This window comes from Equus caballus, chromosome 1 (genome assembly GCF_041296265.1).
Source record: "Equus caballus isolate H_3958 breed thoroughbred chromosome 1, TB-T2T, whole genome shotgun sequence".
Lineage (NCBI taxonomy): Eukaryota > Metazoa > Chordata > Mammalia > Perissodactyla > Equidae > Equus > Equus caballus.
The window spans coordinates 117,814,661-117,827,405 of NC_091684.1; the positions used below are offsets into that span (position 1 = coordinate 117,814,661).

Sequence of the window (12,745 nt, forward strand, 5' to 3'; positions counted from 1 at the left end):
ATCACTGATGAAAACTCACAGCAAACAGATTTGGGTGCGTGTTCCCCGAGGACAGGAGGACAGAGTGAGGTAGCAGCACGGAGCGGGCTGGGCGGAGCTTGAGCTCCAGCGAGCGGGGAAGGCAAGTGTTCCCCTCCTCAAGTCAAGTCTGGGCAACGTCGGACAATTCACAGGAAACGTGGAATGTGCTTCACTGACACCAGTGGGGGGCCAGGGGGGAGGTGCTCGCAGTAAAGTCAATCTTTCCTCTCCTCAGGGGCACCTGTCAGCCCATTTTATAGCCAAGAAAACTGAGGTTAAGTCACCTGCTCTGAGTCACTCAAGAGCCACACTGAGTCCCTACTTCGGAGAACCACCTTCCCCTGAGGACACTAGCTCTTCCCCAGATCCCAGAGCCCTGCCCGGACTCCCGGCTGCTGGCTGAGGTGAGTGGCCTGTGGGAGGCAGCTGGCAGTTAGCCACCAGCTCTGGGGATGCTGGGGGTCCTCAGAAGGCATCTGGGCACCCCCAGTGAGGCTTAGGTACCAGACTTGAAATGAAGTCAAACACAGTGGGGGCTCGATCATCATCACCATCATTATCAGTTAGGTTTGCAACATCTCCCGCAATGTTTACACATTTAAAAAGGGAATTAAGTTGAGCTTTCGCGGGGGATAACTAACTTCAATTTTATCGTAGTCTTTTTATTCATGCTTATTTTTATCGGATGTTCATTGAACAAATAAGCCCTCAGCACAAAATGTCTCAGACTCAGATCCTTCGACACGCCAAGAAGCCAAGCAGCAGACCACAGCAGCGTCACAAAGCCGAATACAAAATAAAAATATCATTTTTACAATAAAATTAGCAGAGTGACTGTTGACCAGGGAAGCTTCCAGAAGCCAGAGAGAAGCCAGAGGGACTTGCTAACTTCCTAGAAGAAAAGCTTGCTAAGATGAATCAGTCTCCAGAAAGAATAGGAGAATTAAGAACTGGCGTGTATTCAGTCCTTTCCAGGTTATAAAGCATCCCTTCACACCATTTGCTGGCTTAAGTCTCCTCAAACACTCTCAAGTGAGTAAGAGATTATTTTATAGAAAAAGAAACTGAAGCTGAGTGATGAAGTGTCCAACACAAGGGCCCACAGCTGGGATCCAGGTCAGGCATGTGGGCAGAAGGGGTTGGGCGTCCGGCACCTTGGATGCTCAGGCAAACCTCATGCCACACAGACACCCAGGGGCTCACTGCGGGAGAAAATGGTCCTTCCTCTTCTCCTAGCACCTATGGTCACAACCTCTGAGGCCAGGACCCCAGGGTTTGATTCCTATGAAAGGCAAAGCTGAGAGGGACACTGCTACCAATCTGAACCTGAACCTTCTTTGTGCTCTGTGCTGCCCCAGTGACAGTGGGCCATAGGACAAAGGTGCCCACCTTGGTGAAAGATGCATGCAAGAGAAAGCCCTCCTCTCCACACCCAGCACCACCCACCCCCACACAGTCTGGCCCTGGTGATGTCTGGGGCAAGTATCCACATGCCTCTGTTTACTCACCTGTAAAATGGGGAGATGAGCATCTTGCCTTCATCCCTCCCACTGGGTAGCAAGACAGGAGAGCAGAGGCTGCCTGCCGGTCTGGACAAGTTTGGAGCCAGGCCCATCCTCCTGAACTGCTCTCTGGAGCTGCCTGCTGTGGCTGAGGGCCCCGCTCCATCCCAGGCTCCCAGGATCATGTGGGTAGGTGTCAACAGGAGGAGCTGCAGGTGAGGCAGTCAGCGTCATTGCAACTGGCCCCCAAGGCCAGACGCTGTGGATCACGAGGGTGTCTTTGGGTGTCAGGTGAGGCAGCCTCCCTTTCTGACTTCATAGCACCCGAGCGAAGTGGCCACCTTCGAGCAAACAGGCTCCGCTCTCTTACCCTAAGGGAGCAGAGTTCTGAGCCCCCACCCCGTTTGCCTCCACCCATCTAGCCAGCAATTTTTTAATCAACAGTTTCCTCTACAAATTTTCAGATTTTTATTTATTTATTTTTTGCCTTGGCATGAGTGACATAAGTTCAACCAGCTAGGATCCCAGAGACTCTTGGAACGGGAGTTCAGTTTGAAAAGCGTCTCTAGTTGCAGCCTCTTGTCACTTGGTGCACCCACAGGTCTTGGTCCCTGGCCCCGGGGCAGGGAGGGTCTGCTGCCAGACCCTGCAGGCCCTCCTGGGCCCAGGCACCCAGATGCTGGGGCTCAGCATCCAGCCAGGGGCCCTGACATGAGACATCTGCCCACATGTTCCCAGGAGACCTGAGTGGGGGCCGTGGGGCCAGCAAGGCAGGACAGGGAGCCCAGGCGCTGGCAGGAGCAGCTGGGGAAAGAGGCCTCGTGGCTCTGGGACTCATCACTGTCAGCGAGCCTGGCACGGAGGACAGACTCACTGATGTGGGGCAGCCCTAACCCATTCAGGCGACCCATTATCCTCGTTCCCTGCCTCACCTGCGCATTCTAACACATAGCAGCATAGGATCCTTTCATCCCCAGAGGACAGGTGGTCTCATAAGGGGTTTGCAAAAGCTTAAAAGCTTATTCTGCTATCCAGAAGGACCCTCAGCAGCACTGCAGTGAGGAAGGAGACAGGGGACAGAGATAGACACTGAGACCCCCAAAACAAACAGAAGGAGCCTCAGGACAATAAGGCATGCCCCCACTGCTGATTGCTAGAGATCATTCACAGAAGGAAGTGGACTGAGGGCCGGAGCCTATCTGGGGATTAAACCACTGCTTTTGTTCTCGATTTTGCTCCCCACATCATTGTTCTGGAAACCTGAGGGGTGATATGCAGGAGTCGCTTCTGCATCACAGATGGGACCTGGGCAAGGCCCTGGGATCGGTGGAGGTGGAGCGTTTCCCAAAAGGCAAAAGAAGAGGAGCTGGCCGAGCCTCTGCTTCTCTGGGAAGTTATGAGCAACCTATGGAACAAAAGCTTCAACTCCTAAAACAGAAAGCTGCAAAATCTCGTGTGCTTTCTTTTTCTCATTTTAAAAAACTGAGGTATAATTTATGTATTTTAAAAATCAAAAGAATTGCATCCCAGGGCCCCGGGCTGGAGGGCTGTGTGCGCCTGTGAAGGTGAGAGGCCCAGGCGCAGCGGGCCGGACGCTTTTCCTTCGCCTTCTGCCCCTCGGCGTGTGAAGCCCCAGGGCCCGGGGAAATTCCGGGTCAGCCGGGCCCAGGGCGCGCCTGCCTACTGTCCCACCTCGGGCCGAGTGGGGCCGCGGTGGGCGTCCGTCCTGCGAGGTTGGGACCCGGCGGCCGGACTCTCGGCCGAGGCGTGCGGGCAGCGACGGGGAAGGCCCCGAACCTGGGCGCGGCGCAGGGTCCCCGGCGGCGGGCGCGCCTTCCCGAGCGCAGCGCGCCGACCCAAGTTGGTGAGTGCGCGGAGCGGCGGCGGGCAGGGGGCGGCAGGTGCCGCGGGCGAACTCGCCCGACCTCGGGACATCGGGGAGAGAGCCGGGCGCCGCGGTCCCCGCGCCCCTGCTCCCTGCCCCCTGCCCCGGCCCGCTGCCCGAGCCCGCGGACTTCCGGGGCCCGGCGGCGCTTCGGGAGCTCCTCCAAGGGCAGCCTCCGGGGCGGGGGAGCGCGCGGCGCGGTGGCCGGGCGGGGGGTGGCCGGGATCCCGCAAGGGCGGCGGGCGGGGTGGGGTGAGGCGGACCGGCCCCCTCCCCTCCCGCCCGCCCTCCCTCCCTTCCTCTCGTCCTGCAGCCAATTAGACGGCCCCCTCGGGCGGGAGGCGTGGGGCGCTCCATAAAGCGGCGCGGAGCTGTCACCCCGCGAGCAGGCTGCGCACCGCCCAGGCCGGAGCCGGCGCGGACTCGGGCGCTTCGGGCCAGGGAGCGCGGAGGAGCCATGGCCACCACGAACGGGGCCGTGGAGAACGGGCAGCCGGACAGGAAGCCGCCTGCCCTGCCGCGCCCCATCCGCAACCTGGAGGTCAAGTTCACCAAGGTGAGGTGGGCGCCCATCCCGCTCGACGGCCTCCTGGCTCTGAGCTAGGCTGCCCGGCTCGGGGTGGCGGGGACTAGGGGCCCGCATGCCGGGAGCCCCGGCGCTCCTCTCCGAGGGTGCCGGGCGCTGCGGGCGACATGCCCGCAGCTGATTTCGCCCGGAGCTCCGGTGACCCAAGCCGGGTCTCCGGGCCGGGATTTCCCGAAGCCGCGTCCAGCACAGGGCATCCTGCGCGCGTCCATCCCGTACCCCGAAGCGGACTCCACGATCCACATCCCAAGACGGCTTGTCGGGCGGCGGAGCTCAGCGCTTTAAGCCTCGAAGCCGAGCCAGGGGGGCTGGGCAGCGCCCGCGCGGTGCCAGGCTGCAGCCGGGCGCGGCCCCGACGTGCCCCGCAAGGCCCGCTTTGAAGGCGAGCGGCGGTGCGCGGCCGCGGTGACTCGGGCGCGGTGGTCTCTCTGCAGACCCTGCGACTTGGCTTCCACGGCTGAACGGGTCGGGCTTTGGGAGGGTCAGAGGGTGCCCGGGAACGCCAAGAGCTGTTCTGAGAGCTCAGGCTACATCGGGGACGCTGCAACAGGGGGATTCCAGAAACATGTCATCAGGAGCAACGGGAGAAACGTCTGGCACCTTCTGTGCTGAGCTTGTACCCGGCTTATCAGTAGAGCGAGGAGAAGTAGGAAGGTGATCGCCGGTGAAACTTTTCCGGAGCCCAGAGGCCCTGGTGTTGACAGACGAAGAACGCGATCCCAGATGGTCTCAGATCTGGGCCTAGGAAGCCGCGGGAGGCAAGGCCCCCTTGCGCCTCGGAGCCACGAGGCTCTCTGCCTTTTCGCGCTGCCGGCCAGGGGACTGGAGGGTCGGTACAGCAGTGAGATCACCTGCCTGGGGCAGAGCCTGAGGCGGCAAGGCCTGAGCCCCGTCGTCGCTCTCTGAGCGCGTCCCCTGGGGGACAGCCTGAGGCTGTTTGGAGGCCGTGGGCTGGAGCTGGGGGCACTTCAGGGGTGCAGGCCGACAGCCGCAGCTGGCTTCACTTTCCCCGACTTTGTCTCACTTTCCCCGACTTTGTCTCCTTTTATTTTTGCGTCTAATCCATAGCCCCCAACTGCAGCTGACACAGCACTTAGAAAATTCCCCCATCAATTTTACTATCAAAAGTAGCAATTATGTCTCTCAAATAATTTTAATCAAGCAGAGAAAGTTGCAGGCCACTATGTGTGGCCTTCAGATTTTGGTCTCTTGGCACTTAATGTCGGCTGGGCCTCTGATCATATGACATTTAAATTAACTGTTTTCAGAGGGCTCTGTAATCAACAGAGACACTTCACCATAATTGCTAGAGATTATTTTTAATGTAGTTTCCTTAGTAGTATCGGCTTCAGAGCGAAAATTCCAACACAAATTCTGGGAACGGTGAGAATAGTACCTAAATTTTTAAAAACCCTAACAACTTGCCTGTTGGTGGTGGTAGTGATGTTTTGTTTTATAGGGTTTTTAAAAACAATATAAAAACCAGAAATTACACATATTATTGTCCTTTTACTTTTTACCTTTTTGAGTTCCATCAGAGCAATACAGCAACATATGGAAAGTTTCCCTCTTTCTCTGCAATTCTTTATGGCCCTTTATAAGTGTAAATACAGCCTATATAGAGGAGGACTCCAGCAGAATCATGGAGCTGCGACTGGTGTCTGTTGTCTTGCTGTGGACCTCCTCTGCCCGGTGGAACAGACCTGGGTGTGTGGTTAAGGCATAGGAAGGGTGATGAGATGGAACGGGCAGGAGAGCCAGGATCCTGAGCAGTTCCCAGGCGATGGTGGCTGCAATGGCCTGACACCGGGCCACACGGTACTCCCTCCCTGAGGAGGGCGAGGCCTCTGCCTGCTCTGTCCTTTCTCTGGGCCCACCTCTCCAGAGGCCTCTTCCAGCAGTTGTGGGGCGCAGGCAGCCTGTGTCGTTGTGGCTGAGGGTGAGCAGCCGGTCAGAGCAATGCTTGGGGAGCCTGTGTCTGCAGAGGCAGCCAACAGGGCCGAGGAAAGAGCCGGAAAAAAAGAACTGCAGAATGGAGGCCTAGGGTGGGCAGTCGGGAGGGTGGAGCATGTGAACCCATTATGATCTGTTACTTTTCAAACCTGACTCATGGCGCTTCCTGCTAAAGGAGGACACGCCAGAGATGGTGGGTCTGAGTCCCAGCCTTGGGGGTGCCATTTCCTGGGGTAAGTCCACTTTCCAGAAGGACAACCTTGTCCAAGCTCCTTCATTTGTTGTCACATTTTAACATTGGTTTCGGCTGTGTGATTCTGGTGGGGAGAGGGTCCCCCAGAACCCCCACACAGATCTCAGAGGGTAGTGGCCCCTTTCACTTTAGGGGGCCCTGTCCTTTCCTTATAAAATTTATTCTAGTAGCAGACATTCTCTTTGACATTTTCTAGTTCATTAAAACACCAGTTTTTAGGATCTCTTTTATGAAAAATAAAATTCCCTCAAATCTCCTTTTCTGAAAACATACTCCTTTTGAGTTTAGCTGGGGTCCATGGCAGTTACGGTAAATGGCATCAGCACCTTCATCTCCGCTGCGGATGCCCGGCTCCTCAGAGCAGCTGTGGTTTTCCAGCTCAATCCAGAGGGCACGCCATTCCATTCCTCCAGTAACATGTGAATTCTGTCTACAGATTAATGTAACTTAATTTTATATCTCTGTAAGGTTTGTTTCATACCAATTCACAAGCCAAGGGGAACAGTTCTTTTCTAGACCCATTTATCCTGATTTGGGGTTCAAGACAGTACAGCCAGCATAACTGGTAGGCCACACCACAGACCCCTTCCTTATTTCTGTTTTTGTTTTGTTTTAGTGGAGAGAAAATCAACAGTAGAAACCGCTCACAGGATTTCTTACTAGAGTAATATAAGGAAAAAAAAATTGCTAAATTAGAAACATTGTGATGGGAAAATATGTTTAGAGTTGAGCAGTCTGAATTTTTTTTTAAGTTGCTGGTTAGAAAGGACTATGGATCAATGTCATGAACGACCAAGCAACATTTTTTTTTGGAGGAACATGCTTGGAGATGAAGTGTAACAGACATCCGATCATTGCAATCTGTTTCCATCCCCTTATTTATATTCTCTTCTACCACCTTCTCATTTTCCCTGCCCCTTGGAATTGATACCAGGAAGGACCTAGAATCAGCAGTTTTCACTGACAGTCTCTATTATCTAACCCACGAAATTTCATCTTCCGACAAATGGGCCTCTCCTCCTGGCTGCACTTTCCTCCCCACGCTAACTCAACTCCTCTTCTCAACTTATTAATTTCTCGCTGTTACCAAGTGATTGCTTGCTGGATGGCAAAAGTGAACTCTTGGATTTGGTTTCAGCTGGAAGAATAAACCTGTAATTGTAGCCTGGTCTTTTCCTCGTGCTTCCCTGGGGGCCTGGCCTCACGTTGAAGGCGCTGAGCTTCCAGAAGTTGGACGGGCACATCCCACGGGCGAGGGATGCTCTCAGCTCTGGATTCCACACAGGGGTTTGGGGAGAGTGCGCCCTGACCTGCCCAGCTGGAGCCCGCCTTCTGTGCTTCGACCCCATCAGATGCAGACTTGCCTGCTTTCTGGGGAACGTTATCAAAATGGTCTCCACCAGCAGCTTCCCAGAGCGAGCTTCCTTCCCGGTGAGCTTCACAGTTTTTGCAGGAGAGCCCAGGACAGAGAATGTAACCCAGCCGTGCACTGGATGAGACGACTCCCCTCTCCTCTACCTCACTGGAGAGTCAAGCGTTCCAAATGAGTACAGTTCACTGCAACTGAAATTAGCCCTTGTAGTTAACTCCTCTTTTAAACAACCTGAAGAGGAGCAAAAGATAGGCATATAGGTATAGAAATGGAATCTGATGAGCTAGTTTGTACTTAGAAATTAGTGATGGCATTTTATGAGATGGAAATGCTTCTATAGCATGTTGCGCATTTCCGAGACTGGAGTCTTTCCGACACTATGATGGGCTGTGAGGATGCGCCATCCCAAGCTGGTGCAGCAGGAGGCTGTCTGTCCTCTTGCCATGTAGCCAGGACGTATCGGAACGCATTTTTACGTTATGTGTCACCTCTGCTCCTAGTTCTTTCCAAAACCCCTCTCTTTTAATGTGGCACTTTTCAGGCAGTTAGAACTTAGAGTAAACTAAGGGTAAATAGTATGCACATTTCAGCGTGTGGGCTTTGTGAATTCTTTTTAGTTTGCTCATGATGTCGTTTTATTTTCAATGTCTTTATTCTCAGCTGCGTTCTAAATAATTGAAGCTCCCACAACTGGGTGATTTTTGTGGGTTAATTCTTTGGTTCTGGATATAAACAATTATTTGCTATGTCTATTAATATAGCCAGAATATTTCCTAACCCGGATATTTATCTTTGTATTCCAACACTGGCTTTTATTAAGCCCAACGTGAAAATAGACATTTTTAAAGAGAATGGGGGAGGGGGTGGTGAAGTGCATTAATGAATACTGAGGGGTGACAGTAAGATCCTTGTATAGAGCAAGCTCTTCAGTCATCTAGCCGGGGGTTGTAGCAGGAAGGAGGGAGAAGGAAGTGCTCGCTGCTGACGTGCCCTTCAGGGGCAGGCAGATGGGTGGCACTTTGTATATAAACCTATTTAATCTTCCCCCAAACTCTTACGATCATATAGGATTTAACTTATACCCTTTATTAAACTATCTAATCAGCTATTCCTCATGAATCCATGTAACAGTTTAGAAAAAGAATATTTTAGAAAAAATTCCAAATGACTTTAGTTTTATTATGACAAAAAATAATTCTCTGAAAATGTATTGAAAGTCAAGAGACTTGGATTCTAATTCTGAGTGTGCTCCCGGCTGGATGTGTCGCTCTGTCCCCCGTCGGCGTCCCATCTATAAATCCGTGGGCAGGGGGCGGGAGCAGGTAGAGGGAAGGACAAGACGTTACCTAAGGTCCTCAGCATGTTGGAATTATATGATTTTGATTTAAACCTAATGCATTACAACTTCCTTTCTTGGTTAGATATTCATCAACAACGAATGGCATGAATCCAAGAGTGGAAAAAAGTTTGCTACGTATAACCCGTCAACTCTAGAAAAAATATGTGAAGTGGAAGAAGGAGATAAGGTGGGTGCTTTTTTTTTTTTCCTTCCTAAGTAATTCAATTACAGATAACTAAAGGATAAGGAAATGGTTTGGCTTAGCTACAAGACAGAACCGGCCCAGGCTTGGGTGAGGGCGGGGGCTGGCTGTTTCTCAGACGCACGGCCCAGAATGGGATCAATTAGGGATGATCCACTGCTGAGAGTCGCTAGCCTTTGATAGCTATTTCTCCGTCTATGAGGATGACCTCAGCTATCCTCATCACGGGGCTAAAGGAAAGGTTTTCATCAATTATTTGAACTGGAGGCATTAAAGAATCTTTCCAGAAAGTATTTCCGGCTGGTGTGTTTCACCAAATGCAGTGTTCTGGCAGGAGACACTTAAAAAAAAATAGGCTTGAAGGGAAAAAGACTTGCTAACCAAGTCAGGCAGGGGTAATAGTGTCACACAATTGCCACATTTCTTTTCTACCAGACACTTAAATGATCATGTAAAGCTGTGGTCTTTATAACCTTACTTGATAATATAGGGTATAAATTATAATATCAGCTCTACTATATATATATGTATATGTAAAATACTATGAGCTGAGGGACTTCTGGATGTGTCCCTGATTCATGCCAAGGTCACAAAGTCTATTTGGCATATAAGTGCCATTGGGGGGAAGGTTGGAGATAAAGCTTTTCTAAGGAGAGAAGGGAAACAAAACGTAAACCTCTCCTTCGACCACTGGAGCGCTGAGCCGATGTTCTTAGTAAGCGTGTGCGTGACACCGAGCATGAGAGGGTGAACGATGCATGGAGCACAGGCTTGAATCTGACCCCACCGTGAGAGTTTTGTGATGGTGTGCAGTGCACAGTGCTTCCACTTGTACCGGCCCCCGCATGCAGCCCCTCCTGCTAAGCGCTGTTTACGAAGATAGCGGCACCGACGAGCTGCCGTGCCGATGTGAGGGCGTGGGGGGGCACGGTGCTGAGCAGGATTCCCAGTGGGCGATGCCCAGGTGCAGTATACAGGTGTCAGGGAGGAAAATGGACCCCTGCCCCAGGCTCCGGCTTTTCCTTTGTCTGGTGACTGCTCTGAGCACCAGAGACAGAGGCTGCCCTGTCCCGCAGCCAGAGGGGTCCTGGCCTCCACCCCAGAGCCTGGGACAAGGAATTCTGAGTCCCGATATTTCCCCCGTCAAAGCTTCCGCTCACCTCCAAGCACGCCTCGGAGACACGGAATCTCGAGGGACTGTCTCTCTTGACTGAGTCGGGCATCCACTGGGGAGAAAGGCTCAGGGCAGTCTGGGTGATGAGCCGTTGCTGGGCAGCAATCAGAACCTGGAGCACCATTTTCCTGAAAATAGGAATGGGTGATATGACTAAACAGCTCTCACTTTTTTCCTTTTAAGAAGGTTTGATTGTTAATTCTTCTATTAGCGCACAGAGGATCCAGCTCCTTGTCTGTAAAAAGGTGAGACAGTTCTGCCCCTATAGGGTAGGAGAGGCGGAAGGGAGAAAACAGTTCCTGGTCCCCGCCGTATGTGGACTTTGCTGATACAGTCGGTTCTGAGATCCAGAGAAGCACTCGTGGCCCCCTCTCACCACCAGACCACAGTTCTCAGCCGGAATAAAGTGCCAAGACAGACGTGTCCCCCTAGTTTGTGAACTGTGGGATTGTGAGCTAGCAAGTGGAAAACCTCTTCCTGCTTTGGTCACCAAGGAAAATACTTAATGGAGGTCGATTTTTTGTAAGCTGTTTTAAACGGCTTTTATAATCAGAAAGGAAGTTCACACTTGGCCATTGTAGAAATCTTGAAAGAGACTTAAGATGTAAAGAAGAAGAAAAAGATCACTTGAAGGCCCCCAGCCATTTCAGCGATTTAACCCCCCACCTCCCCGAGCTGCTTTCAGCGTGCCCGCCACCCCTCCTTCCTCTGCCCCACGGCAGAGGCGGCATCTGCTGTTTTCTGCAACTGACGTCGAGCTGTCCCAAACGGCAGTCGCATCCAAAGGTGACACACTCTCTCTCTTGTTCCGGCTGCTCAGCCCGACGTGGACAAGGCCGTGGAGGCCGCACAAGCTGCCTTCCAGAGGGGCTCGCCCTGGCGCCGGCTGGATGCCCTGAGCCGCGGCCGGCTGCTGCACCAGCTGGCTGACCTCGTGGAGAGGGACCGCGCTGTCCTGGCCGTGAGTACATGCACGCGGGGGCAGGTGTGGGACTCGCCGACCTCACGGAGGGGCCCGTCCCCCGTGGGGTCCAGGAGAGAGATCTGGAGCGCTGGTTTGGTGTGGCGGTGGGTCTGTTCAGTCCTTTGGGGTGTAGCTCTCCGGCGGCAGGCAGGTGTCATGCCCCTGGACTTCGTCCTTTCATTTTGGAGGCAGACTTTTGCCCCGTGCGGTACAGTCTCTTGAGCAAGAAGTTGTCTAGAGGAAGTCATTTCGTCAGTGGTTCCCAGACTTGGGACATTTACAGACTGCTGGGGTGGCTGGGCTGTATCCTGGTCCTACCTGCACATTTATGAACTTAACTTTTTTTTTTTATGTGAACTCCGTTTAAACTTAAATTTAACCTCATCCTAAGTGGCAATATCCATGAAATCACAGGTTTAATGTGCTAGTTGTATTTTTTCTAATACTTATTAAAATAAATGCCATTACTTAACATAGAAAAAAATCGACCCCATATAACTTAAAAATCACTGCTGTTTCACCCCTGAACTGGGCAGTGCAAGTGTGTGTGGGATGATGGTGAGGGAATGGTAAACTGGTTATAGGAAACCTCAGAGGATGAAATCCCAGCTCTGCTACTTACTAGCTGTGTGACTTTGGACCAGTTGCTTAACATCTCTGAGCATGTATTTCTTTAAGAGTTGTGAGAATGATCCAGTTAAAATCCTTAGCAGAGTCCCTGGCATGCAGCAAGCACTAAATAGATGATAGCTATGATTAGTAATAGCAGTCCTCATAATAATGCTATCCGAAGATGCAGGTTGTAACTCCAACTACATGCCCTTCTGGCCAGTAATTTCTAGGCACCTTAGTTCCTCCACTGCAAAATGGGGATATTAATTCAGCTCGCTGCATGAGGTTGGGTTACTGCCAGGAGATGGGGTTGTGACGACATTTATAAGTGGTAAATGCATTATTTAAAGGCATCCTCAGACCGTCCTTTGGTCTAACGGTGGGTGATCAGAAGAAATCTCTGGGCCACCTCATGCCTTGGGGTCTTTTCCAACCTACACACGCAGCCTCATGTGGCTCAGACTCCTGTTTAATACTTGCTCCAAACCTTCCTCCCTCCCTAGTCGGCCCATCCTGCATGTTTGTTCCGCATGCTCGTGAGGGCGGCTCCCTCCCAGGGTCAGCGTTTCACCCCGTGGAGCCTCTGGTTTCTTCCTGCAGTGAAAGCCAGCCTCAACTCTCAAGCTGCCAAACTGGCTTTTTCAAAAACATTTCTGTTTTCACCCAGCATGAGCTCACCAGTCTGCAATGTCCGTGTGGACTAGTTGCAGGCTGGAGAGGATGTGCCCTGGGCACCCTCCCCACCCTGTCCTCAAGTGTCAGCATCATCTTCGGGAGCAGTGGCTGCAAGGCCACCTTCACCGTCAGCTGCTGCATTGTCCCGGCAGGACTGGGCTGTGAGAACGGGCACAGCCAGTGGCCTCTGTCATGAGGACCTCACTG

The 12,745-nt window shown here is 52.5% G+C and overlaps 1 protein-coding gene and 1 long non-coding RNA gene across 3 annotated transcripts in view; one reads left to right on the forward strand and one right to left on the reverse strand.

Annotated features, from left to right (window-relative positions):
* Window positions 1-3,090: 3,090 nt before the first annotated feature.
* The window catches only part of ALDH1A3 (aldehyde dehydrogenase 1 family member A3), a 37,732-nt gene continuing 28,077 nt past the window's right edge, over window positions 3,091-12,745 (forward strand). Inside the window, exons 1-4 of one of the 2 annotated variants that reach the window (XM_001490555.7) lie at window positions 3,091-3,387; window positions 3,722-3,964; window positions 8,994-9,098; window positions 11,108-11,248. In XM_001490555.7, coding sequence (XP_001490605.2) covers window positions 3,866-3,964; window positions 8,994-9,098; window positions 11,108-11,248 — 345 coding nt within the window. In that variant the 5' untranslated portion in view covers window positions 3,091-3,387; window positions 3,722-3,865. Of the gene's footprint in view, window positions 3,388-3,721; window positions 3,965-3,997; window positions 7,632-8,993; window positions 9,099-11,107; window positions 11,249-12,745 lie in introns of those variants that run through there. The other variant, XM_023651467.2, reaches the window with a different exon arrangement.
* LOC138924278 (uncharacterized) overlaps window positions 8,733-12,745 on the reverse strand; it is a 34,923-nt gene continuing 30,910 nt past the window's right edge. The window contains exons 2-3 of the long non-coding RNA XR_011439198.1: window positions 10,274-10,415; window positions 8,733-8,863 (exon numbers count right to left, since the gene is read on the reverse strand). This is a non-coding gene — a long non-coding RNA (uncharacterized lncRNA). The remainder of the gene's footprint in view (window positions 8,864-10,273; window positions 10,416-12,745) is intronic.